The 24,568-nt window shown below is 34.3% G+C and overlaps 1 protein-coding gene across 1 annotated transcript in view; it reads right to left on the bottom strand.

Moving 5' to 3' along the window:
• Positions 1-24,568, bottom strand: part of TTC37 (tetratricopeptide repeat domain 37) — a 128,046-nt gene that overhangs the window by 4,192 nt on the left and 99,286 nt on the right. The window contains exons 35-42 of the mRNA XM_044662727.1: positions 20,599-20,652; positions 20,067-20,178; positions 15,700-15,828; positions 15,315-15,436; positions 9,533-9,691; positions 6,277-6,429; positions 2,375-2,505; positions 314-437 (exon numbers count right to left, since the gene is read on the bottom strand). Coding sequence (XP_044518662.1) covers positions 314-437; positions 2,375-2,505; positions 6,277-6,429; positions 9,533-9,691; positions 15,315-15,436; positions 15,700-15,828; positions 20,067-20,178; positions 20,599-20,652 — 984 coding nt within the window. The remainder of the gene's footprint in view (positions 1-313; positions 438-2,374; positions 2,506-6,276; positions 6,430-9,532; positions 9,692-15,314; positions 15,437-15,699; positions 15,829-20,066; positions 20,179-20,598; positions 20,653-24,568) is intronic.

Here is a 24,568-nt window from a genome sequence, read left to right as displayed (position 1 = left end):
CTCTCTCTATGTATTTACTATCACTGCTTAACAGCAAAGGCAAGCTGGAATAAACTGTGCTCGAAAGAATACCAAATTCATTATTAGTCTGATGGGAATTTCTCATGATTTATGGCAAGATGGCAACTGGAAAGTCCAACCTCTGATTGGTATATGAATTCTACTGAATCTTTAAGAGAGTCTACAGCATAAACTAAGGTTTATTTTCCAGTATTGCATATGCAGTTTTTTTTAAAGAGAAAAATTATGAAATTTAAATGCTAAAATCCTTAAGGGTAGAGATGAATCACCTTGAAAGAAATCAATTACTTACATCAATTAGTTCATAATCATCTTTGGCATACAAATGTCTCAGCAGGTACCAGCGTGCAACTGATACAATGGATTTGGGATACCCAGGTTTGTACACTACTCTTTCCAACAATCGCCGCGTCTCTCTGGAAAGAAAGACAGTTGATGTAATTTATAGCAAGTAGTATCAGCCATTTCATATATCACTGAACATAAAATTCCTAATGCTCTGATTTCTTCTTTTTTCAGATCCTCTAAATAACTTCGTAAATTTTTAATTCAAATCTTTCAAAATGAAGAAAACAGAGCACTCAACGGTGGCCACTTCTGGACCAAAAAGCATTAATTCTTTATTCTGATACACAACGGAGCAAGGGAAAAGGCAAACAAGTCATTTAAGAGGTCAGCAAGAAGAGTCTGATTCCCCAATAGGCTATCAGCTATATTTATTCTATCTAAACTTTATATTCACCTCTGAAAACTAACAGAATATTCCATATATAATTTAATTTTATTGTACCATGTTGGCATTTGGCAGGGAACAACCCCTATAATATCTGAACAATTTAAAAAAGTATTTTTTCCTAAACCTTTAAAGAATTTCTAATATCTAGGTTCCCTAAAATCTTTGCCACATCAATTTATGTATGTGTGTCTATTTTTGTATCCCAGAAAAAGAAATCGATTTTTTTTAGTATAGTAGATATGGTCTAACTACTACAGAGAAAGCTAGGATTATAATCTTCCTTGCTCTAGGTACAATCATTCTCTATTAATACAGCCTACGGCCAAATTTCAGAACCTAAAAGGGGCAGTATGGTATAGTAGTTAGAGAGCTGACTTTGGAGTCAGAAATACTTGGATTTTATTCCTGTCCCTTGACATATATGACTCTTGACCATGGGCAGATTGCTTAATCTTTCAATGCCCCAAGTAACTCTACAAAGACTATAAAATCAGTTACAGACAAGCTGTTAATATGCAGTGATGGAGAACTTCCATAACCAGAGTATTCACATCTAAGAAATCAAAGATCCAGACCTTCATTCCTATCTCCTAGATGAATGTATTAGTCTATTTAAAAAAAAAAAAACAGCTACATTATACCATTGGTCTATAGTTAATTAAGAACATCTTGGGTTTTTTCCTCCCCACATTAATTGTTGCCAACCATGTTTCTCCATTCCACATGGCATATCCCACAGAGCACCAACACTTTACATTTATCCCAATTAATTTTGTCACTTCTGGCCCACCAACCCAACTGTGAAGAGATAGGAGTTATATATCCTGAAAATTTAGCAAATGTATTTTTTATACCTTCATTCAAATAAATAACAGAAATATTCACTAGAATAGGCCAAGTATAGAATCTTATAGAATGCCATTAGAGGCATTTTTTAAGACTAATAATCTTTCTCTGTCTCTCATAATCTTTCTCTGTCTCTCCGTTTCTCTCTCTCTCTGTCTCTCTCTCCCTGTGTGTTAGTTAAAAATCACTTGGGGTTCTATTTGGAAATATTGAGCCTCAAGATATGTAGTGTTTGACAAACATGTGGGGGACTTTGAGACTACATTTACCATGATCCAATGGGTTTCTGGTTTCTGACATCAGGGATGATGTCAGAGAACAGGAACCAACTGTATAGGGCAGCTCAGCTTAAATTCGCAGGTGGGGCTTGAGAAGGCCTTTTTTGGCTATGTAGACAAGATGGGCACTGGCGGTATTTTTTGAATAGCTTTTACCAGGCGCATGGTCTTACATATGTTTTTTTATCAACATGGCCATGGCAATTAAAATATTAATTTCCCTCATAATATCAGCCTTTATCATTTTTAATCGTTACACCTGACCCTCTCCTTCTCTCTCTCTCTCTCTCTCTCTCTCTCTCTCGCTCTCGCTCTCGCTCTCGCTCTCGCTCTCTCGCTCTCCTTCCCCCTCCTTTCGTCCTCCCTCCTTCCTTCTTCCTCGCTACCCCCTCCCCCCAGCCTGCCATTAGTTGATAATGAGAAAAGTGATAGAGAAGAATATTAAATGGGAAAAAACAGTGGTACAGTGTAATTTGATGACTCTCATTTATACCTTGATCCCATTTTGCGGTGAAATTGCAATAGAGCTTGCAAGAGAAGAGCCAGTGGACAAAAGCAAAGTTTCAATGCTTCATTTGTGGCCTCCTGGACCAAAGATGGCCAGTGATCATTTGAAATATCAGCCTATGAAAATGTGAAAGGAAGGATAAGATATTAATTTGAAATATTACTTCAAGAGCATCAGGTATACTAAAATAATGAATGCCAAAGGAAAAAATATCATTATTCCACTTAGATTTCAGCAAGTGTCTATCATTCGAATAGTTATTCAATATGTAAAATTCAATATATAAAAAAGTTCAGCATGTAAAAAAGATTCTTCAATATGTAAAAAATTTAACTAGTCTAGTTTTTAAAAGTACACATGATAAATGTACATTTTTAGGTATCAACTGGTAGATACTATAAAGACATATAAAGCAGAAGGGAAGAGTAACAAACTATATTTTTAGCAAATCTTTTCAGCATGAAAGAGAAGCCAAATGATTTATTAATAAAGAAAATGTGCATCTAGTTGTTTATAGTGTTTTTCCCTTAGAAGAAAATCTCTAAGCAAGAGGCATTAATCAATCTCTTAATTTTCTAGGGGAAAAGGCAGCATGTATATGTACAGAAAAAGTGTTTGTGTGTATATTTCATCAGAAAGGACATACTGGAGTGCTGCTACATATTTATGCATTTACAAAGAGAAACAAAAGAAGAGAAAACAATGGCTATTCCACTGAAACAGGTTTTTAAAAAAAATCTTAAAAAGAATCTTTCATAATATGCCTGAAACTGTGGCCAAAATTCTAAGAGCATTGATTTCTGAGTATTTAATGGAACAGAAATAACATTGGTTTCAACCATTAAGTTGCAATCAAAATATAAATGGAAGTTAGACAAATAAAATCTAGACACAGTTCAAGCATTAGTAATTTGAGCACTAATTTAAGAGGAAAGTATTTAATTAATCTGAAAGCAGGAAATGAATGGAAGTCGTGGAGAGTTTGTTCTAAAGATGGGATCAATTATACATTATAAAACATCTGTTCAAAAAATCAACTGAGTTAATACTGTTGAAATTACACTAAACAGGAAAGCTTTCAAGAATCAAATACTCTGTTTTAATCACTAAAAAATTAACAGTAAATATCTTTCTAATGGGTTCTGGTATTTTCATATGCCACTGTTGCATAATGTGCTAGAGTACTAAACCAGAAGTCAGAAAGACTTAGGTTTAAACCTCACTGCTAACATTTACTAGTTGTGTAAGCATGGACAGTTCATTTAGTCTCTATGAACCTCTTCCCTTCATATGTAAATTAATATTATCTACAGCCTGTACATCAAAGGGCTTGTTGTGAGGTTAGAATGAATGAGATAATGAATGTAAAGAATACTATACACTGAAAAAGTACTCTATAACTAGCAGTTATAATTATCCAAGCTGAAAATTCATTGCAAAGTATCTTGTACTATTATCAAGTAGAATTTAATTCAAGAAGATTACTGTATTATCAGTAATATATAAGACACTGGCCTCACATCAGATAGTCCAGAGAGTAGAGATGAATTCTATAAAAATTAATAAAGATGTTTTCTATGAAACTACTAAATTTTTATCATAATAATATAGGGCATTTATTTATACAACATTCTATATATATGGTCTCAATTGATCAAATATCCTCAATTGATTTACCAGTTTTAGCACTTTCTTAGCCTAAGAGAAGAAATAAATTGTAAGAATCATTACTTTTATTCTAGCTTCTGCTGAAAGAAAAAGTTTTTGTTTTTGTTCTTAATTTTTTAAAAATTCAACTGTCTAGTACTCAAGGTTATCCACATCTGGTACTACATTATATTTGCAACTCATATTTTACTCCTTTCCAGAATTCTACATTCCAGTCAAACTGGAAAACACTCTGCCTCCTCTAACCTCTGTGTGTTTGCTCCCACCATCCCCTATCCCAGGAATACCCTCCCCTTCACCCTTTAGGAAAGGTTGGAATTCAAAAGCTACCACAAATACAAAGCTTCCGATTTCCTGACTACTCAATACCACCAGACTCTCTACCTCCCAAGCCCAAAGTAGTGACCTTAAAGTCAAAGTAGTGACCTCTTAAAACTTCTCAGAATACTTGTTTTTGGTGGGAAGGGAGGGAAGTAAACTCAATTAGTAATTTTCTAATACATTTATGCAATACTGTATATTATAGTTATGTGTTAGGAAGGAAATAAACATTTATCAAGCACTTACTATGTACCAGACACTGTGCTAAGTGCTTTACAAATTATTACCTCATTTGATACGACCATCCTGGGAGGTGGATGCTATTATTATCCCCATTTTACAACTGAGAAAACTGAGGAAAACAGTTTAAGTGACTTGCCAAGGGTCACACAGCAATTAAGTGCCTGAGGCCAGATCTGAATCCAGGTGTTCCTGCCACTAGGCCCAGGGCTCTATCCACTGTGCCATGTAGCTACTAGTGTCTTATTCTGACTGCAGACTGTAAACTCTATGAGGGAATGGACAGTGTTTGATCTAAATTTTTAATTCTCCCAGGACCTGGCCCAAGACCTCTGCACAAGGTGGATAACTTTGTTTACTCAATAAAAACAGTTTATAATTAGACCCATACTTGCAGCCCATGTGGCTATATAGGAATAATCACATGTGTATTTTTCTGATGACTTTTGAGAATCCAAAGTCATGTCTAAATTATCAGGCATCACAGACATGATTAGGATGTAGACTCTTACTGACCACCCTAAAACAATTATCAATAATATGGAAATAGGTCTTGATTGATGACACAGGAAGAAACCAGTGAAAATGTGCATTGGCTACTGGGGGAGAGCAAGAACAGGAATCATGTAACCATGGAAAAAAATTTTTTAATTAAAAAAAAATAATTAGGCATCAGAGTTAAGAGGTGACCCTTTTGTGGAAGGAGATGTCTTTTAGGTGACAGAATATTTCTGACATTATGAAAAAATTTCTATTATTACTGATGAGATTAAATTATTAGGAAAACACATAGGTAAGGGAAAGATGCATGGTGTAATACAAAGAGCACTTAAAAAATACCAGACAAAAAACATGGTGGTCCCAGCTCTGCTGCCAGCTTTGCTATGTGAATCTGGACACACCATTTTACCTGTTTATACCTCATTGTCCTTATCTCAAAAATGAAGGGGTGAGGTTAGATCCTTAAGTTCTTCTCAGTACTAAAAGTTTAGGGGAGGGACAAATTAAGAGTATATTCTGAGAGAAAATAGCAATCTTAAGTATTATTGAACTGCTTTTAATTAATTCTAACACATACCATCACCAAAAAATATAGGAATGTTATTGATAAAGTTCAGTTAAAACAGCTATAAGGGGGCAGCTGGGTAGCTCAGTGGAGTGAGAGTCAGGCCTAGAGACAGGAGGTCCTAGGTTCAAACCCGGCCTCAGCCACTTCCCAGCTGTGTGACCCTGGGCAGGTCACTTGACCCCCATTGCCCACCCTTACCAATCTTCCACCTATGAGACAATACACCGAAAGTACAAGGGTTTAAAAAAAAAAAAAACAGCTATAAAATAAAATGGTGTACTTTAATTTTTCTGCCCTGCTGAACTCTTAACCCTGTTCATGTAGTTAACTAGTCTAAAATGGCATAATGTTTAAATGGAAATCAAAATTGAAGAGAACATAATATAGGAAATTTAAGAATATACTGAAAGGCTATCAGTAATTCAATTTAGCAATCCAACTCAATGCAGTATATTACATGAAAAGCTCCTAGGAGCTAAAGATTAAAAAAAAAAAAAAAAAGGAAAAATAGCTCTTGTCTTCAAGAAGCTTACATATTATTGGGAAATTGAATCAATTATTCTTTATAAATATTATAAAAGTATCTTACAATGCAGACTTCCAGGGCCAGTAATGCTAGCCTCAGTAGACTTGAGAGTTTTCCATTCCAATTACCCTGCTGGGATGCCACTTGAAGACTTTTTCTATAACACATCTCAGCAGCACTCATCATTGCTTGAGACTGGTATACCTGTGCCAACCACTAGAAGAAAGGGAGAGATCAGGAGATTTTGCTTACTCACACCAATCAAATACAAGTTAGCTACTATTTATCATATTAAATTTAATAAGCAATTTGATTCCCAACACTCAACAAATTCTTTTAATTTTGGGAGTAACTATAGTTTTTATTATAGATTATACTGGTAATTATACTATTATAGATTAAACTGAAAGCACAATGTAGGCCTAAAGAGTGGCAGATTCTTTACTCAATTGTGTAAGTCTACGTCAATTCTAAATCATCTGTAAAAAAAAAAGGAACAAGAATAAAGATTTCATCCACTGCAGTATCTAATCCTAATTATAAGACATGAAACAAAACTTATCACATTATGAATCTAGAATTAAAGTATACTAAATCTTATATCATTTTTGAAGCAAATATTATACTCAAAAAGATTATTAAATTTAACCTTAGATAATGCATTGGACATCCTTCAATGATCCTAACTAAAAGGAAGCAGATTAAATTAAAGATTAGAACAAAAGTGTAAAACATCTGTAAACAAACATAAACATCAATATAAAAATTCCCCTTAAATGTTTCTGATTTGAAGAAAAAAATAGGACAAATAACAAGAATATTTACATATATAAAAATTTTCCTTAGTTAAATTAACTACCACACTACAAAGTTTTAAACAAGTTCAGTTTAGTCTTAAGTAACAATGAAGATGTAGCATGATAGTGAAATGTAATATGAGAGGTAAGAATTGATATTCATATTCTTTAAAGTCTGCAAAATGCCTTAAACACTTTCACATTAATTTTGGATTATTATATACTTTCCTCACGTCTAGCAACAAGCGCTATCTCAAAATGAAAATAAGTAACTTTAACTGATTTGAGCATTAGCCTAGGACCATGTTGGCAAACCTTGGCACACGGGACAGCTCCCTTCCCCCTCTCCATGTACCTGAGAACATTCCTCACTTGATCGGCCCCTCTGCCCAGCAGCCCAATGAGTACACTTCCTCCCTCCCCTGTCTGGAGGAGGGGAGGGGAGAGGGATGGATGGGGTGTCCACATGCAGCAGGAGGGTTGCAGTTTGGGTACTCAATCTCTAAAAGGTTCACCATCACTGGCCTAGGAGATACCTTAAAAGGTACTAATTACCAAGTAAGATAAAGTACTTAGCTTGATCTAAGCATCTCTAAAGAAAGTGCTAAGAGTACTTTCCTAATAAGTAAATACTTTTAATGTACTTACAATGAATTTAGCCTAGAATTTAAAAAGAGGAAGGAGAACAGGCTAGAACACCTTCAAGAAACTACATAGTTCTTTTAAGGACACCAAACTTTTTCCAGAAACAAAGTAATAAAAACTGTAGCTAAGGGGGCAGCTGGGTGGCTCAGTGGATTAAGAGCCAGCCCCAGAGACAGGAGGTCCTGGGTTCAAATCTAACTTCAGACTCTTTCTAGCTATGTGACCCTGAGCAAGACACAACCTCCACTGCCTAGCCCTTACCTCTCTTCTGCCTTGGAACCAATATATAGTATTGATTCTAAGACAGAAGGCAAAGGTTAAAAAAAAAATTTTTTTAATAAAAAAAACCTATAGCTACTCCTTTCTTTTTAATACCATCATTCTACCAATATTATTATATGGCTGAGACATAGAATATAATTATTCTCCAAAGAATTAAGTATCATACATATGGCAATAAAGAGGTATACCACAGAACAAATAATGAAATCTGGGGAAAAAAACAATAAAAAGATGTCATTAGAGTGATTAAAAATGAAGACAGGCCAATCCTGTGACAAAGGAGAAAAGATAATAGATAGATAAGCAGTCCAACTGCTCTTCTGTGTTATGAGGGTAGAAAATGGTCACTAAGGCAGCCTTGAGCTGGTAACAAGTCTAGCAGGAGTTGGATGTTATGAAGGCAACATTCCATCCAGGGCAACTGACAGCTTTGCCTAGGCTAATATTGCAATGCAAAACCCTGCATTACATCTCTTATCCTTAGAAAGTCAGAAGAAAGCCTCACTGGGCTGACTTGTCTTGAATAGTTCATGGGATGCTGCCTTTCCTTCACCTGAATCTTTTGAAAATTCTCTTCTTTAAATCTAGAGTTCATATTAGACCCCGTTTAACTTCCTGTATCACAAATTTTAAGATGGATTGGGTCACTTGCCCCTAAAATAGCAATCATTGCCACCTCAGTAACCAGCTCCTTCCTTTGGTAAAAACTTTCCCTTATTTATTCCTCTACATTTTGAAGGATGAAATTTTCCTTAAGTCAAATCAAGAACTTATTCAGTATTCTGCTTTTGGCAGAAAGAGAGAGTTCCAAACAACATATGGAAAACTGAAGTTCTCCATAACTACTATAACATACTTCTATGCCAGATTAACAACCATTTCTACATTCCTCTCTTGTTCTGGGCTATCTGTAATAAACTCCAATAGCAAAAATGTATCTATTTCTGACATCACTGATTTTTACCCAAATGTTTTCTACCACAGTTTTCCTTCCCCTACTCTGGGATTTTTTTAAACTTTTTTTTGGCAGAAATTAAAAACTGAAACATCTACTTCTTCAACCACTCTTAGTACTTTTAAGAAACTGAAGACTGCCATAGCAACCTGTTGGGCTCTTAATAGATATAGCTTATTCAAAAGCAATTGAGTTAAAAGGGAAAGTAGAATAGCACTATCTACTGGGGATATCTATTTGAATATGAAATGCATTCTATAGGGGAAAAACTCATTAAAAAGTGACTGAATTTTAGAGTCATAGAACATAAAGCATTTGATCTGAAAGAGGCTATGAAGGATCATCTAATCTAATACTTTAATTATACAGAAAAACAAACATATATTCCCAGAGAGGCAAAGTGCTCATACAGCCAGGTAATGACAGAGCAGAATGAGAACTCGGTTATTTAATCTTTTTTACTACAATTTTTATCCTTTATTTTTTAGCTTGTTTATTAGACCATACATTGAATTTAAGTGACTTGCCCCAAGACAAAGCTGATTAAGAAATGCAATACGCCTTCTATTCTATCACTTCTTGAGTATTCCTTAGTAAGGTGCCTAATTAGAGCCAAAAAAAAAAAGAGAAATTAATTTACCTGCCAAGCAGAAAAAGATGTTGAATTGGATACAACTGTTTTTTGCAGCTCTTCCAGGACAGCATCTGGAAGATGTTTTTGTGACTGTAGTAAAGATTTACACTGAATTTGCCTTAAAAGCAGGAAGACACCCGGTTGGTCGTGGCTACCTTTTAAATGCTAAAAAAGAAAAAAATAAATCAAACTAAAAACAGAAGGACATTGAACAACTTCTTAAATACGAAAATTATTAAGCTATTTTCACAATTGGGAAAAAATTCTGAAATAAAAGATTTAGTTTAGTCAATAAAATAATGAACATATATTTATTCTTTAAAAGTAAGCCATTAAATCTGCTAGAATATAATTAATATGGAAACTTTAGATATAATACAGAACATACCACCTATTCACTACTCACTAATCAAATAAATCTATAATTTTTCTTTGAAAATCAGTCACCTGTTCTAGTCCCAAATATTGAATTACATATTTCATACATAAAGATGACATAAATGACTCAGAGGGATATCAGCTATATTCCCAATTGTGGTGATGGATTTGTATTGACTTTAGTTTTTCTTGTAAAAGCACATATGAATGGTCTCCAGTTGAAAACTGCCTGATATTTAAAAGTCTATGTATTCAAAAAGCCCATATCTCATTCTTCTAGCTCTGGAAGAAAGGAGGAAAAAAGAAACAAGAACCAAAAAGATTAGGAAGAAAAAAAAAAGTTCGAGCATTCAGAGACTCTATAAGTTCAGAACAGTAAGAAGAAAAGATGGGGAAATGGGGGAGGAAACACTACTTTCTTTCAGGAAAATTCATTAAAAAAATTTTAATTACATGTACAAAAAATTTTTGACAACTGTTTTCTGATATTTTGTGATTCAGATTTTCTTCCTGTTTCCCTTTCCCCCAAGGCAGTAATTAGTCTGATACATGTTATATCAGTGCTTTCATGTAATACACATTTCCATATTTCTCATCTCATGAATGAAGACATATTACATATACAATAAAAAAAATCAAGAATAAAATAAAATGAAGGACAGTATGTTTGATCTGCAATGGGATTACAACAATTTCTTCTTGACTGTGGATAGCATTTTTTTTTTAATCACAAATCCCTTGGCGTTATCGTGGAACTTTGTTTTATTGATAATTGTGTTTAGTACTTCAGAGTTAATCGTCATACAATATTTCTATGACCATATACACTGTTTTCCTGGTTCTGCTCACTTCACTTTGAATCAGGTTCATATGCCTTTCCCAGTTTTTTTTGAATCACCCTGGTCTTAAGGTTAAATGGTATTCCATTACAATTATAGAGCAGAGCTTGTTCAGCCATTCCCCAAATGATGGGCATACCCTCAGTTTCCAATTCTACGCCACTACAAAAAGAGCTGCTAAAAATATTTTGAGAAACAGACACACCAATGTTATTGCTGGGTCAAAAGACAACCATAGTTTTATGGCCCTTGAAGCCTGGTTCCATATTATTCTCTAGAATGCTTATCAATTCACGATTCCGCCAATGGTGTATTATTAGTATCTCCATTTTCTCATCTCCCCTCCACCACCTATTGTTTTCCTTCTTGGTCATATTAGCCAATCTGATAGGTGTGACATAGTATCTTAAAGAGTTGTTTTAATTTGCATTTCTTTTATCAATAGTGATTTGGAACATTTCTTCATATAACTAGTTTTAATTTCTTCATCTGAGAACTGCCTATTGTTTATCCTTTGACCATCGATCAATTGGGAAATACTTTGTAGTCTTATAAATTTGGCTCAGTTCTCTAAATATCTGACAAATGAGGCCTTTGTCAGAGATATTTGCTGTAACTTCTTCCCCCAATTTGATGTTTCCCTTCTAATTTTGGTTGTATTGGTTTTGTTTGTACAGAAACTTTTTAATGTAATGTAAACAAGATTAGCCATTCCATTTTTCGTAATATTCTCTATGTCTTGCTTGGTCATAAATTCTTTTCTTATCCATAAATCTGACACGTAAACTTTTCCATGTTCTCCTAATTTGTTTATTTCTAGATCAAGTATTCATTTTGACTTTATCTTGGTATTTGGTGTGAGTTGTTCATCTGTGCCTAGTTTCTGCTATATTGTTTTCCCAGAACTTTTTGTCAAAAATTGAGTTCTTTCCCAAGAGTATGGATCTTTGAATTTATCAAACACTAGGTTACTATGGTCACTGATTACTGTGTGTTAATTTCCTAACATATTCTATTGATCCACTACTCTATTTCTTAGCCAATACCAGATTATTTTGATGATTACCACTTTATAGTACAGTTTGCAAACTGGATGTCTAGGCCTCCTTCCTTCATAATCTTTTTCATCAATTCCCTTGATATTCTTAACATTTTATTCTTCCAGATAAATTGTTATTTTTTCTAGTTCTCAAAAATAATTTTTGGGTAGTCTGATATAACACTGAATAGGTAAATTAGTATAAGATTATCATTTTTATTCATTAGAGAAACTGGTCTAGTTTTCTTTTTTTGTTTTAGCTCTTGATGGTTTAGGTATCAGTACCATATCTGTGGCATAAAAGAAATTTGGAAGGATTCCTTCTTCCTCTGTTTTTCCAAATAGTTTCTATTTCCAAATAGAATAGTATTCTATTTCCTCTTTTGTTAATCTGCCCTATTTACATTTTTGCAATTATATAGCAATTTCACTTAGATAATCAGATTTATTGAGCTATAGTTGGACAAATTACTCCCAATAATTGCTTTTCATTCTTCTTCATTAGTTGTGTTTTCACCTATTTCATTTTTGATATTGGCAATCTGGTTTGCTTTCATTTTTTAAATCAAATCAACCAATGGGTTGTTTTGTTTTGTTTTCCATAAAATCAGCACCTTATCTTATTTATTAGTTCAATTATCTTCTTACTTTTATTTATATCTCTTTTGATTTTCAGGATTCCAATCTGGTGTTTCATTGGAGATTTTTAAATCTATTCTTTTTCTAGTTGTCTTTTTTAATTTCATGCCCAATTCACTGATCTGCTCTTTCTGTATTTTATTGATATAAGCATTTAGAGATATAAATTTCCCCCTAATAATGCTTTTGGATGCATCCCATAAATTTTGGTATTTTGTCTCCTCACTGTCAATTCTCTTTAATGAAATTACTGATTGTTTCTATGATTTGTTCTTTGACTCATTCATTCTTTAAGATTATTTAGTTTCCAATTATTTTGTCTTTGCTGCCCTTTGTGGAATGTAATTCTTATTCCATGATGTTTTTCCCCGAGGTCTTATATCTAACTATTCTATATCTATTTTTTGGTTGGATTTAATCTACTTTTGAGAAGGAAAGTCTGAGGTCCCTCACTAGTAAAGTTTTACCATCTATTTTCTTCTGAAATTTATGTAACTTTTCCTTTAGGAATATGAATGCTTGCTATTTGGTGCAAATATGTTTAGTATCAATAGTTTCATTGTTTTTGGTGCCCTTCATCAAGATATAATTCCATTCCTTATCTCTTTTGATTAGATCATTTTTTGCTTTTGTTTTGTCTGAAATCATGATTGCTATCCCAGCTTTTTTTACTTTGGCTGAAGCTGAAGAGATTCTGCTCAAGCCCCTTGCTTTTGCTCTGTGTGTGTCTCTGCTTTAAAACAGCATATTGTGGAATTTTGGTTTGTAAGCCACTCTGCTATCCTTTTCCTTTTTACGGATGAGCTCATCTCATTCACATTTAGTTATGATTACTAATTGTGTGTTGCTCTATATCTTATTTTCCCCATTTTCCACCCCATTTTATTTTTTTTATTTTTTCCCTATTAATTTCCCCATTAATTCCAATGAGAGTAAAGTTCAAGCACTGCCCGCCACATCTCTCATCTTCTCCTCTGAGACACTGCTTCATGTGAGATAATTTACTCACTTCTATCTTTTCTTTTTTTCTTCTCCCTTTGTGTTCCTCCTTCCCATCCCTTAACTTTTTTTGAATTTCAATTCTGCTTACTTCATTCCTTCTCTCTATGTACAGATATCCCTTCCATATCACAGGGGTTAGGGGCACCTCCATAACCTGGAAAATCTGCATAAAATGTTTTGGTCCTACCAGAGAAAGAGCTTTTTTTCTTTTGTGAGGTGTTTACAATATCTTATATGCATTTATAACTTTTAAATTTTTAAAGATATCTCTAAGTTTCTAGCCTTTGGGTATTGTCTGCTGGCATTCATTCTTTTTGCAAACTTTAACTTTTTCTTATTTTAACTTTAAAAAAGAAATTGCCTATATTTCGTGGTATTAAAAGATAAAATATGTTATTATACAATATTATACCTATGTTTTTTGCATTTGTGAGTTTCTAAACTTTTTCAGGGTTGTCTGCTGGCTTTGCATGTTGTCTGTAACTTCTGCAAAACTTTGCAAAAATTCCCTTCTAATTTAGAGAATGTCAAAAATTGCTTTGAAGTATAATGAAATATATTTAAGTACTCTTACTGTTCTTTCGGTTTTAAAACAATTAAATTTGATTCAGTTTGACACTTTAATTTATGATCTCTGCTAAGAAATGATTCTTCAGGAAGTAAATAATCATAAAATGAAAAAGTTAACACCAAAGCATTGTACTTAAATGGAACATATTATATTACCAAATTATTTTTCCATTAGCAGGGATTTTTCCCTTTCTTCCCATCATAGGGAAGTTCAGAGTTCAGGTTCCATAATTCCTTAAATGTCAAGAGATATAAAAATGAAACCTATTTTTCACCCTCTTATAATCCTTCCTCTTGCTCTAAAATGAGATTTTAAGATTTTAATGACAAAAAGTTAAGAAAAAGGGGGAAATGAAAGATAATATAACAAACTGAATAGAATAATGGACCTGAAGTAAGGAAATCCTGGATTGAAATCCCTCCTCTGCCATTCACTAGCTGTGTGACCCTGGGTAAATTATCTAACTTCTCTAATCCTTAAGCAACTATCTAAATTATAAAAATTATTTTTTAAGTTATGCGTGGGCTTCAATCTTTGTTGGTAAAGGGAGTTCACATGCTAATGAAATCACAGATCACTGATGGTGATGTGATAGCAGCATATATCTATTAAAGCTTTAATCAGAGTCTACCAATTTGGAAAGGTCTTGGTGGTATTGTGCATCTATGATACAATCTGTGAGTTCTAGATAGTATGGGAAAGCTGTGTTTGAAGGTTAAATAGCAAGGAATACATATTTTGGCTATAGAAATCCCAAAGTGATTGATTGTTAAGGAACACTTGCAATCTGTGTTGGGCAAAGGAGAGTACAATCTATCAGAATTACTTCTATATGACTAGGTACAAGTATGAATGGGATAAAGTAAAAAAGTCTGTCTTTACAAATAGAACCTAAAGACTATGATGACTTCAAAAACTCCTTTTACTTCCCCAGCAACTTTAGCGATTTTCTAAGACATTAGGTATTATTGTCATGAATAAAAGGTTAAATATAAGCTAACAAGATAGGGCTGAGATCACAAAAGAATCCTTTAAATTAACAAGTGTCATAGTTTGAGGAAGCCATCATTTGTAAAAATACTGCCTTCTTCACAGTGCTAAGAAGATTCTAATAAAACCATCCTTATTAATGTCAGAGTACTTTTGATTTCAAAATCTTTTCCAAATGGCCACATGACCCCTCATGCAGCGTCCTTGCCATCATACTGTGTTTCCTCCAATAAGATTTTATCCTCAAAGTAGAAACAGTAATTATGGAGTATGCTTTTCTCCAAGTACTTCAGGAACTGAGAAGTCATTTATTTTCACCTATCACAGTACCTTTGTGCAGAGGGCCTCAGCTTCTGAAATTTTCCCTTTTTCTATTAAACCAGTAAGAGCTTGACAAAGGGACCACTTTTCAATATTCTGAATGTATTTTTCAGGAAGTTCTTTTTCTTTTTCTTTGACTGTAAGTAAAAACAAGTTTATTTTTGTTTTCAATTTTAACCTATGTTTATACAAAATAGATAGGTAAGCTGTTCAACTTTTTTAAAAAGAGCTATTGATTTTTTTAAAAAGTTTCAAGACAGACAAGTATTTTAATTAACTCTTTAAGAAATGCATTGTACATAATAAAATATGCTTAAGTTAATATTTATTTCTTTATACTTCAATACCTAAATAGTTTAAACTAAGTTATGTATAAAAAGCTTTTTCACTTTACCTGTAGCAGAAATAGTAGTTAACAGTGCTATATCTAGTTCTGTCCTCTTTGGTTTTGTGTTATTTAAGAGAGCCAATGTATTGTCAGCATAACAGGCCGCCATTAGCCCTGCCCAAACAGCAGGATCATCTAAAAACAGAACCCATTAATAAAGCACAAATTTCATTAGTATGCCAATATGCTCTATGAAAACCGCTAAAAGGCACTATATTCATAAATAAAAGAAACCATTTTAATACCTGAAAATCCTGAGAGAAAATTTCGATGTTTTAAAGAAATTCTGACTAATCAAGGTCATAATGTTGAAAAAAACAAAAAGAGACTCATCACAGTATCTATCCTGTAAGATTTGCTAGCTATTTATTATTCATCCACAAAGAATGATAACACCTTAAAAAAGTTCTCCTTATGTAATTCTCTTATTTCTAAGTAGTTCATTTGATTAGAGCACTTCGCTAATAAGACCAAAGTTAGGATCAAGGTGTCAAATATAATTTATCTATTTATCTATTTCCTATTATTCCTATTTCTAGCCAGGTGGCCTACAACTCCATACTTGCATAACCAAGTCATTAAAAAAAGCATAAGTGAGTCAAAAATAAAGTACAAATACTAATGATAGTAACTCAGTGGCAATATCCTTATATGAATTAGTAGTCCAATTCAATAAGCATTTATCAAGCATTTTATACAAGTTCTAGCACTATGTAAGTCCTAGATACAAGGACATAGAATAAGGGGAAGCATCCTAGTAGAGGAAAAAAGATCAATTGGAAGTGCAGTAAAATGGACAGGTTACTAGAGCTGAAATCAGCCTTAGACAATTATAAGTTATATGATCCAGGGAAAGTCATTTAATCTCTCTGAGCCACAGTTTCTCCATCTGAAAGGGGTTTTGACTCAATGCCCTCTAAGATTCTTTCCAATTCTAAATCTATGATCCTATGATTTAGTTCAATCACCTTATTTTACAGATGAAAAAAATGAAACCTAGAAGAGGCCAGATTGGTTGGTCAACCAGCATTTATTATTGTGCTGACATCAAATTTCCCTTCACTTCTCACCTGGATGTTCTCCTGGCCTTCAGCATTGCCTCCCATATGACGTTTGTTGATGGTTTTAGATATATACTGTTTATTATTTTTAGGAAAGATCCTTCTATTCCTATACTGCCTAGTGTTTTCAAAAGGAATGGGTGTTGTATTTTGTCAAAGGCTTTTTCAGCATCTATTGAGATAATAATGTGATTTTTGTTTGTTAGCTTGTTAATATGGTCAGTTATGTGGATGGTTTTCCTAATGTTGAACCATCCTTGCATTCCTGGTATAAATGCCACCTGATCATGATGGATAACCCTCATGATTACTCACTGGAGTCTTTTTGCTAGTATTCTATTTAAGATTTTTGCATCTATGTTCATTAGGGAGATTGGTCTACTTGGCTTTGGAATCAGTACTACATTAGTGTCATAAAAGGAATTTGGTAGGACTCCTTCTTTGCTTATTATGTCAAATAATTTGTATAGTATTGGGATTAGTTGTTCTTTGAATGTTTGATAGAATTCACTTGTGAATCCATCAGGCCCTGGTGATTTTTTCTTAGGGAGTTCTTTGATGGATTGTTCAATTTCTTTTTCTGATACTGGATTATTTAAGTATTCTATTTCTTCTGCTGTTAATCTAGGCCTGTGATGGGCAAACTTTTTAAAAAGGGGGCTAAAGGAAAGAAAATGCTCATCTGTCAGTCTGTTTCTAAGGCAACTCTTTCGAAGTTTCATTGTATTGTATCCTACTCTTTGTATTCGTCAGATTAGGAATGATGCCTCATGGCTGGATAGAACATTACAGGGGGCCCATATCTGGCCTGCAGGCCGTAGTTTGCCCATCACTGATCTATGCAATTTATATTTTTTTAAATATTCATCCATACACTTAGATAGCTATATTTATTGCCATATAATTGGGCAAAATAGTTTTTAATGATTGCCTTAATGTTCTTTTCTTTAGAGGTAAGGTCTCCCTTTTCATCTTTGATACTGTTAATTTGGTTATCTTCTTTCCTTTTTTAATTAGATTTACTAGTACTTTGTCTATTTTATCTATTTTTTCAAAATATCAGCTTCTAGTCTTATTAATTCAATAGTTCTTTTACTTTTGATTTTATTAATTTCTCCTTTGATTTTTAGTTTTTAGTATTTCTAATTTAGTTTTCATCTGGGGATTTTTAATTTGTTTGCTTTCTAGTTTTTTAAGTTGCATGCCTAATTCATTAACCTATGCCCTCCCTATCTATTAATATATGCACTCAATGATATAAATTCATCATTGCCTCCCAAAAACATCATCCTGAAATCATAATACCTGAACTCTGAAACTCCTATCCCCCCTTTGTTTTAACCTTTACCTTCTGTCTTAGAATTGATACTAAGAATGTGTTCCAAGGCAGAAGAACAGTAAGGACTAGACAACTAAGGTCAAGTGACTTGTCCAGAGTCACACAGCCAGGAAGTGTCTGAGGCCAGGTTTGAACCCAAGACCTCCCATCTCCAGTGCAGGAACTCCATCCACTGAGCCACCTCACTGCCCTCAGTGTAGTTTTGTTAACAATGGATAGCTCCTCCCTCATGCTCCATTTAAATCTTCCGTCATCATTTCTAACCTAGCTGCAGGATTTCATCATATCCTGATGGTGATTGGTATATCCCCTTACCCCTTGGCACCTTGTCTTCATAGGTCGGTTTCCCCAATTAGCCTGTGAGCTCCTTGACGACAGGGACTGCCTTTTGCCCTCTTTGTATCCTCATTGAGAGAAGGAAGGCACCTAATAAAGGTTTATTGACTACTACTGACTATCAAATGACAGAGGTGATATTTGAATCCAGGTCCTCTGACTCTAGATACTCTTGATGCTCTTTTCACTTGAACTGGGCCTTGAAGGAAGCTGGAAATCATGAAAGGTAGAAGTAAAGATGAAAGACATTCCAGGAATGGGAGGTAACCTGGGAAAAGGCCATTTCTAAATGGACTCTCATTACTAAGAAAAGCCGCAGGAGTTTTTATTCCCCTCTAAAGGCAATAAGGAGCCATTAGAGCTTGCTGAGCACACATATTTACTACATAATCTTACTGGGTACCAGTGTTTTTTCTAGAAATGTGGCTAACAAAGAGCAGAGAAGAGAGGAGAATGGGGGCATCTGCTGGAGAAAATGGGAGGAGTCAAACTCAAAGACTTATGTTGAAGCCTTGGCAAGGAAAAAGCCTCTCATTATCCGGGCACAGGGAAATGGAAGGGAGGAAGAGGAAAGAGGGATGATGTCAAAGGATTTTTTAATGTGAGAAGTAGAAAAGAGAGAGCTCATGGAAAATGGTCTCCATTTTTTCAGTAAAAGGAAAAGCCCTCAAATGAAAGGGTATGAGATGTAAGATGCTTGATGAGAAAGGCGAATACCTGAAATTATGCCTGTAATGAGGAAGAGTAAAAGGATTATTGCTAATTGGTACAGTGGGAAGAGTGCTGGGCCTGAAATCAGGAAGACATGAGTTCAAATTAAGCCTTAGACACTTGTTACTATAGTTGTGTTACGCTGCGTAAGTAATTTAGCCTCTGTTGCCTTAGTCTCCTCAACTATAAAAAGGGGACAATAATAGTACCTCTCTTGGGGTTGCTGTGAGGATCAAATGAGATGATGTTTGTGAAGTGTTTATCACAGTGTATATATAGTACTTTGTAAATGGTTTATAAATGTTTATTTCCTTCCCTCCCTTTGCTGCAAGAAGAACCCAGATCAGGATTCCTAATATTCCTTCTGGCTCTAAGTCTTATTATTCCAACAAGTGTCCATGTTAATTTACATTTAACAAATTTAATGAGATTACTGGTTGAGGTTAAGAGTGCCACAGAGTAAAGTTGTGTTAATTAGCACAAACAGCCATAAGATCTCTTAGACCTTTACATCATCATCACTATTCAGTATTATACACACAAGAATTACTCAGTAAGTATCTTTTTGCTCAAGAAGCTAATCTTCCAGTTATGACTAAACAGACATACAGAAAACAACTTAATATCTATATTAAAACCTCATTAATTTAAACTACTAGAGTAGAAGGGGGGAAAATAGAGAGTTCATTTGCTTTAAAATTATTCTATTTACTCCAAATACAACTGCAATATTTTAAAATAATTTTTCAATGAAGTATATTTCTAAGTTCATGTTCTAATGGGTCTGTTTTAATGAAGAGATAAAAACTATTTTTAGTTATCAGAACATTTGCATATAAACAAATAAGGTGTTAAAGTATTAGATTTTTTCATAAAGCCCCTTTAGACTGTGAATTATTAAAAATACTAATTTTTATGCTATTCACCTGGAGATAATAGGACTGCCTTCTGAATGGTCTTCAGTGGATCATTTTTACCATCTTCTGCTAAATTGCTTCCCATTGCCAATTGATTGACTGCAGTATACAATAAGGCTTTCTGTATAATGAAAAAGAATACTGTCAAATAATCTACTTTTTTTTTTTAATTTTATTTTTTATTATTATTTTTTATCAAACCCTTAACTTCTGTGTATTGGCTCCTTGGTGGAAGAGTGGTAAGGGTGGGCAATGGGGGTCAAGTGACTTGCCCAGGGTCACACAGCTGGAAAGTGTCTGAGGTCGGATTTGAACCTAGGACCTCCCGTCTCCAGGCCTGACTCTCAATCCACTGAGCTACCCAGCTGCCCCCAAATAATCTACTTTTATGTTTGCATTTGTCCCAAAAATTACCAGGGTAACAACAGGCTGAGGATATGACATGACCCCTATATCACATTTGAAAGTCATTTAATTCTCCTATATTAATAATATGACTTATATCAAGGTGGAATATTTCTTTGCAATAAGGGAAACAAACCTTTCCATGATTTGAGTCAAGTATATGAGCCACTTTTCCTGCTACAGCTCCACCCTAAAATATAAAATATTGAACAATTACATTATGATTGTTGCAGAAATTGCACAAAATAGTTAAGTAAAGATGTCATCTTTTAAAATTCTTTTTTTAAAAAACCCCTACATTCCATCTTACAATCAGTAAGGGCTAGGCAAGGGAGGTTAAATGACTTGGGCAGGATCAGAGAGCTAGGATGTTTCTGAGACTAGATGTGAATCTAGGACTTCCCATCTCTAGTCCTGGCTCTCAATCCACTAAGCCACCTCATCACCCTTTAAAAAAATATTTTGTTTAGAATTTATATTATGAAAATAATCATCAAACAAAATATTTCTCCAAAAATAAGAATCATGAGACAAATAAGACACTTTAATATATAAAATTGTATAAAAATACTCATACATATACAACATATACCACTACATAAAATTCATGAAGATATTAACAAAAACTGCCTAATTTGTTTAGGTCCTTTTTTATACTTTTTGTTTTCTGAGCATATTGGGAAAAAATGTTTTACTGTTATACCTTTCTGGAGGGGAAGGCTTATCTACTGCTACCCACTAACCTGCCATATTCTGGGGTTCCCTTCTCAATGAGAAATCTTCCTTTGTAACAAATATGTAAAGTCCCAGAAAAAAAAAAGCAATACCTTTGCAATTCTGATTTGAAAAGTTAGGATTTTTCCAATTCATCAAACCCAAAAGTTCTTTATTTGAGGCAACTCATTATTATTACTAAGAGTAGCTCATTACTGTTATGACACCAATATATTTTTTAAAAGCCATAATGATGTTATCAATTAAAAGTAACTAGCATTGGTAATTATCCCCATCTCCAATTGCCTACTAGATATCTCAAATTAGATACAGACATCTTAATTTCAAAGGCAGCTAGGTGGTGAAGTGGATAGAGTCCTGGGTCCAAAGTCAGGAAGATATGAGTTTAAATTCCACCTCAGACACTAACTGTAAGACCTTCAACAAGTCATTTAACCCTGTTTGCCTCAGTTTCCATATCCATAAAATGAATTGGATAAAGAAATGGCAAACCACTCCAGTGTTTTCCAAGAAAACTCCAAAAGAAGTCATGAAGTGTCAAATACAATTGAAATGACAAAACAATCACATCTTAAATTCAAAGTCCTCTTCTCTTCCTAAATTTTTACTATTGCTGTGGAGCACACTTTCATCTTCTCAATCACCCATGCCTAGAATTCTTTCCTTCCTTGTCTCCACCTCCAGCTCTTCTCATCCCATACAACTTTTACTCTCAAAAAGCATAAGAATGCAGATTTAAAATTGCAAAAGATATTAAGAGATTATTCCCCCATGTCTGGAACTCTCTGCTTCTGCCTCACTTCTGTCTCTTGGTTTCCCTGTCTTCCTTTTCAAATATCAACTAATATTCTACCTTCTACAAAAGAAGCCTTTTCTGTTCTCCCTTAATATTACCTTCCCACCATTTGCCCTGCATATCTCATTTATACTTGGTTATTTGCATTTGGGCTCCCCCAATAGATTGAGAGCTCTATGAAAGCAGAGACTAACTTCTGCCTTTCTTAGTATTTCCAGACTTAGTAGTGCCTAGCACATAAGTTCTTAATAAACGTTTGTGGACTTGATGTGATATTTTCTAATTATTTGCTTCTATTTACATAAAATGCTCAGTAAAATTGTTAAAACTTCAAATTTTAATAAAATTCATTCCTATACTCTACTATTTCAATGATTAATTCAAAAATTAAATAATAATAACACAGAAAGCTTCCAATCTAAACCATGAAACTCAACTGAATCCAAAGAAAATACCACCATGCACCCTTTCGATCAATCACCAGAGAAGTTTTTTAGTTGGAACTGTTGTGAGGAAGATTAGATTAGTTAGTAATTAAGAATTAAGGTTCATCTAGCAGGCTGGAGCTGGAGCATTCTAGGATAGAATGAAGGAGGAGGAAGTGTGTGTGCCCTCCATTAGTGGTGGGCAAAAACTGTTGCCAGCCCAGGGAGATCTCAGACCCTGCTTCCTGATTTCCTTGGGATCCTGAGTGGAGGGGGATTTCCAGCAACAACAGAGCTGCACTAAGAAGAGGAGAAGTTTGGGACCTGGTGGACAGTTTCTCAACTACACTCTTTCTTCTTGGATATCTTGGACCACCTAGGATTTTGGCATCCTGTGAACCTCTTTGGAAAGTTGTGAGAACCCTCAAAGACACCCCTCTGATCCATAGCTGTGCTGATTCAACACTGGCTGGCACCAGGATTGATTCAGCCTTCTAGAGACTCCACTGCAACTTGGGCCCTGCTTGTTAGATCACTTAGATTTAGAGTAGAATGAGTCTTCCCTTTGCCCTGTGGGTTTTGTCATTAGGATTTAAGGTTTTAGAATAGACATCCCTATCCCACCTTTTAGTTGAACATAATTAAAACCAGTTAATCCCTCTTACCTTGCCTGCTTGTTTCTAGACTCTGGCCTAGGGGAAGCTGAGTGACAGTTAAGACCAACTGCCATTCCTGTGTGAATCCAGTAAACTCTGTTCTTTCCATCCTGGTCCAGTCTCTCTTAACCCCAGTGTGTGTACCCACAATTACTTAGTTTTATTATAATATCCCTGGTGTCTCCATTATCCATTACCTTATTTATTATCATTTTCAACAGAACTGAAGGAACTTGTAGAGAGCTATAAATAAATAGTTTAATCTGTAAATCCTATCAGATCCAACTATAGCTGATAATTATAACTAATTGATGACTCCTTTTATTATTAAAAGTTTTCCTGTGTAATAAATCATTTTAATTTTAAAAAAAGGGGGAAATACGTGGGAAGCCAATAAGAGAATAGATAAAAATCTGAGACCCCTCTTTTGACCCCTTTTGTGATCCTTGTGATTTCTTATTGAAAAGTATTGTGGCCTTATTGAAAAGCTTTAAGTTCCTAGCTAACCAGCAGTTAAAAGGATTAACACTGCTCCCCTATGGCCAGGAATGCAGCTGCCTGGTATAGCCAAGGCCAAAACCTTAGCAGGGGAAATTCAACTCTGAGAAAAATATTCCCCAACTTGGCTTTCTGATAAGAACCCAGTCAAAATTCAGCCTTGACCTTGTTCTATTCTGAAGCCAATGTTTTTTGTTTTGATATGACATAATTTGTAACTTCTGCGCATCTGCGAAGTTTCCAAGGGGAGGGGGGGGGATTCTTTTGTGTGAAATGAGTCTTGAAATATATACAATAAACTCCATGCTCCTAGAGTCAGAGCTGGAAGCATAAGCTAAAAAATCATTTCCATGTCGCCTTCTTATCAACTAAGCCATCCTTATCAGATTATCAGAGATGATAAAAAAATCTCAAGAGGAACTATAAAGTAAGGTACTAATTTTTTTTAAGTAGCAGGCTTGATAAATAATGGAAAAATAGGTATTTAGATTTCCAGCTTCAAATCTATAATCCCATGAAATGGATTCTGTAGGTGAAGAGGAAGTTTCGCCCAATTATTTTTCTATTATTTGTGGATTTTTTTATTCTTTTCTCATATGTAGACATCAGTTGGACTTTGATACTGTCCTTTCTCAAGAGTTCTCTAAACAAAGCTATATTTCCTATATCAAAAGCATAAATCCTTGGCAGTATTAACATCTCAATATCCTTGGAAGTCCTATACAACCAATAAAAGGCATAAAATAAAAATAATTTTGAAATAAATCACAAAACATCTGAATCAAAGAATTTGAGTTGGAAGGGACCTCAGCAACCATCTAGTCACTCATTCCCGAATAAGAATCCCCTCTACAAGATCCCTAACAAAAGATCCTCTAGATTGTTCTTGAAGGCCTCTAGTAAGATCATTTCTCCATAAGGCATCCAATTCCATTTGAGCCCAGTTTTAAAGATTAGGAATTCTATCTTTAAATCAAGCCATAAAAACTTCTTTGC

The sequence above is a fragment of the Gracilinanus agilis genome, chromosome 1 (genome assembly GCF_016433145.1).
Source record: "Gracilinanus agilis isolate LMUSP501 chromosome 1, AgileGrace, whole genome shotgun sequence".
NCBI lineage: Eukaryota > Metazoa > Chordata > Mammalia > Didelphimorphia > Didelphidae > Gracilinanus > Gracilinanus agilis.
Note: the sequence above shows the minus strand (reverse complement) of the source record. Positions and strands in the feature narration are given on the sequence as shown.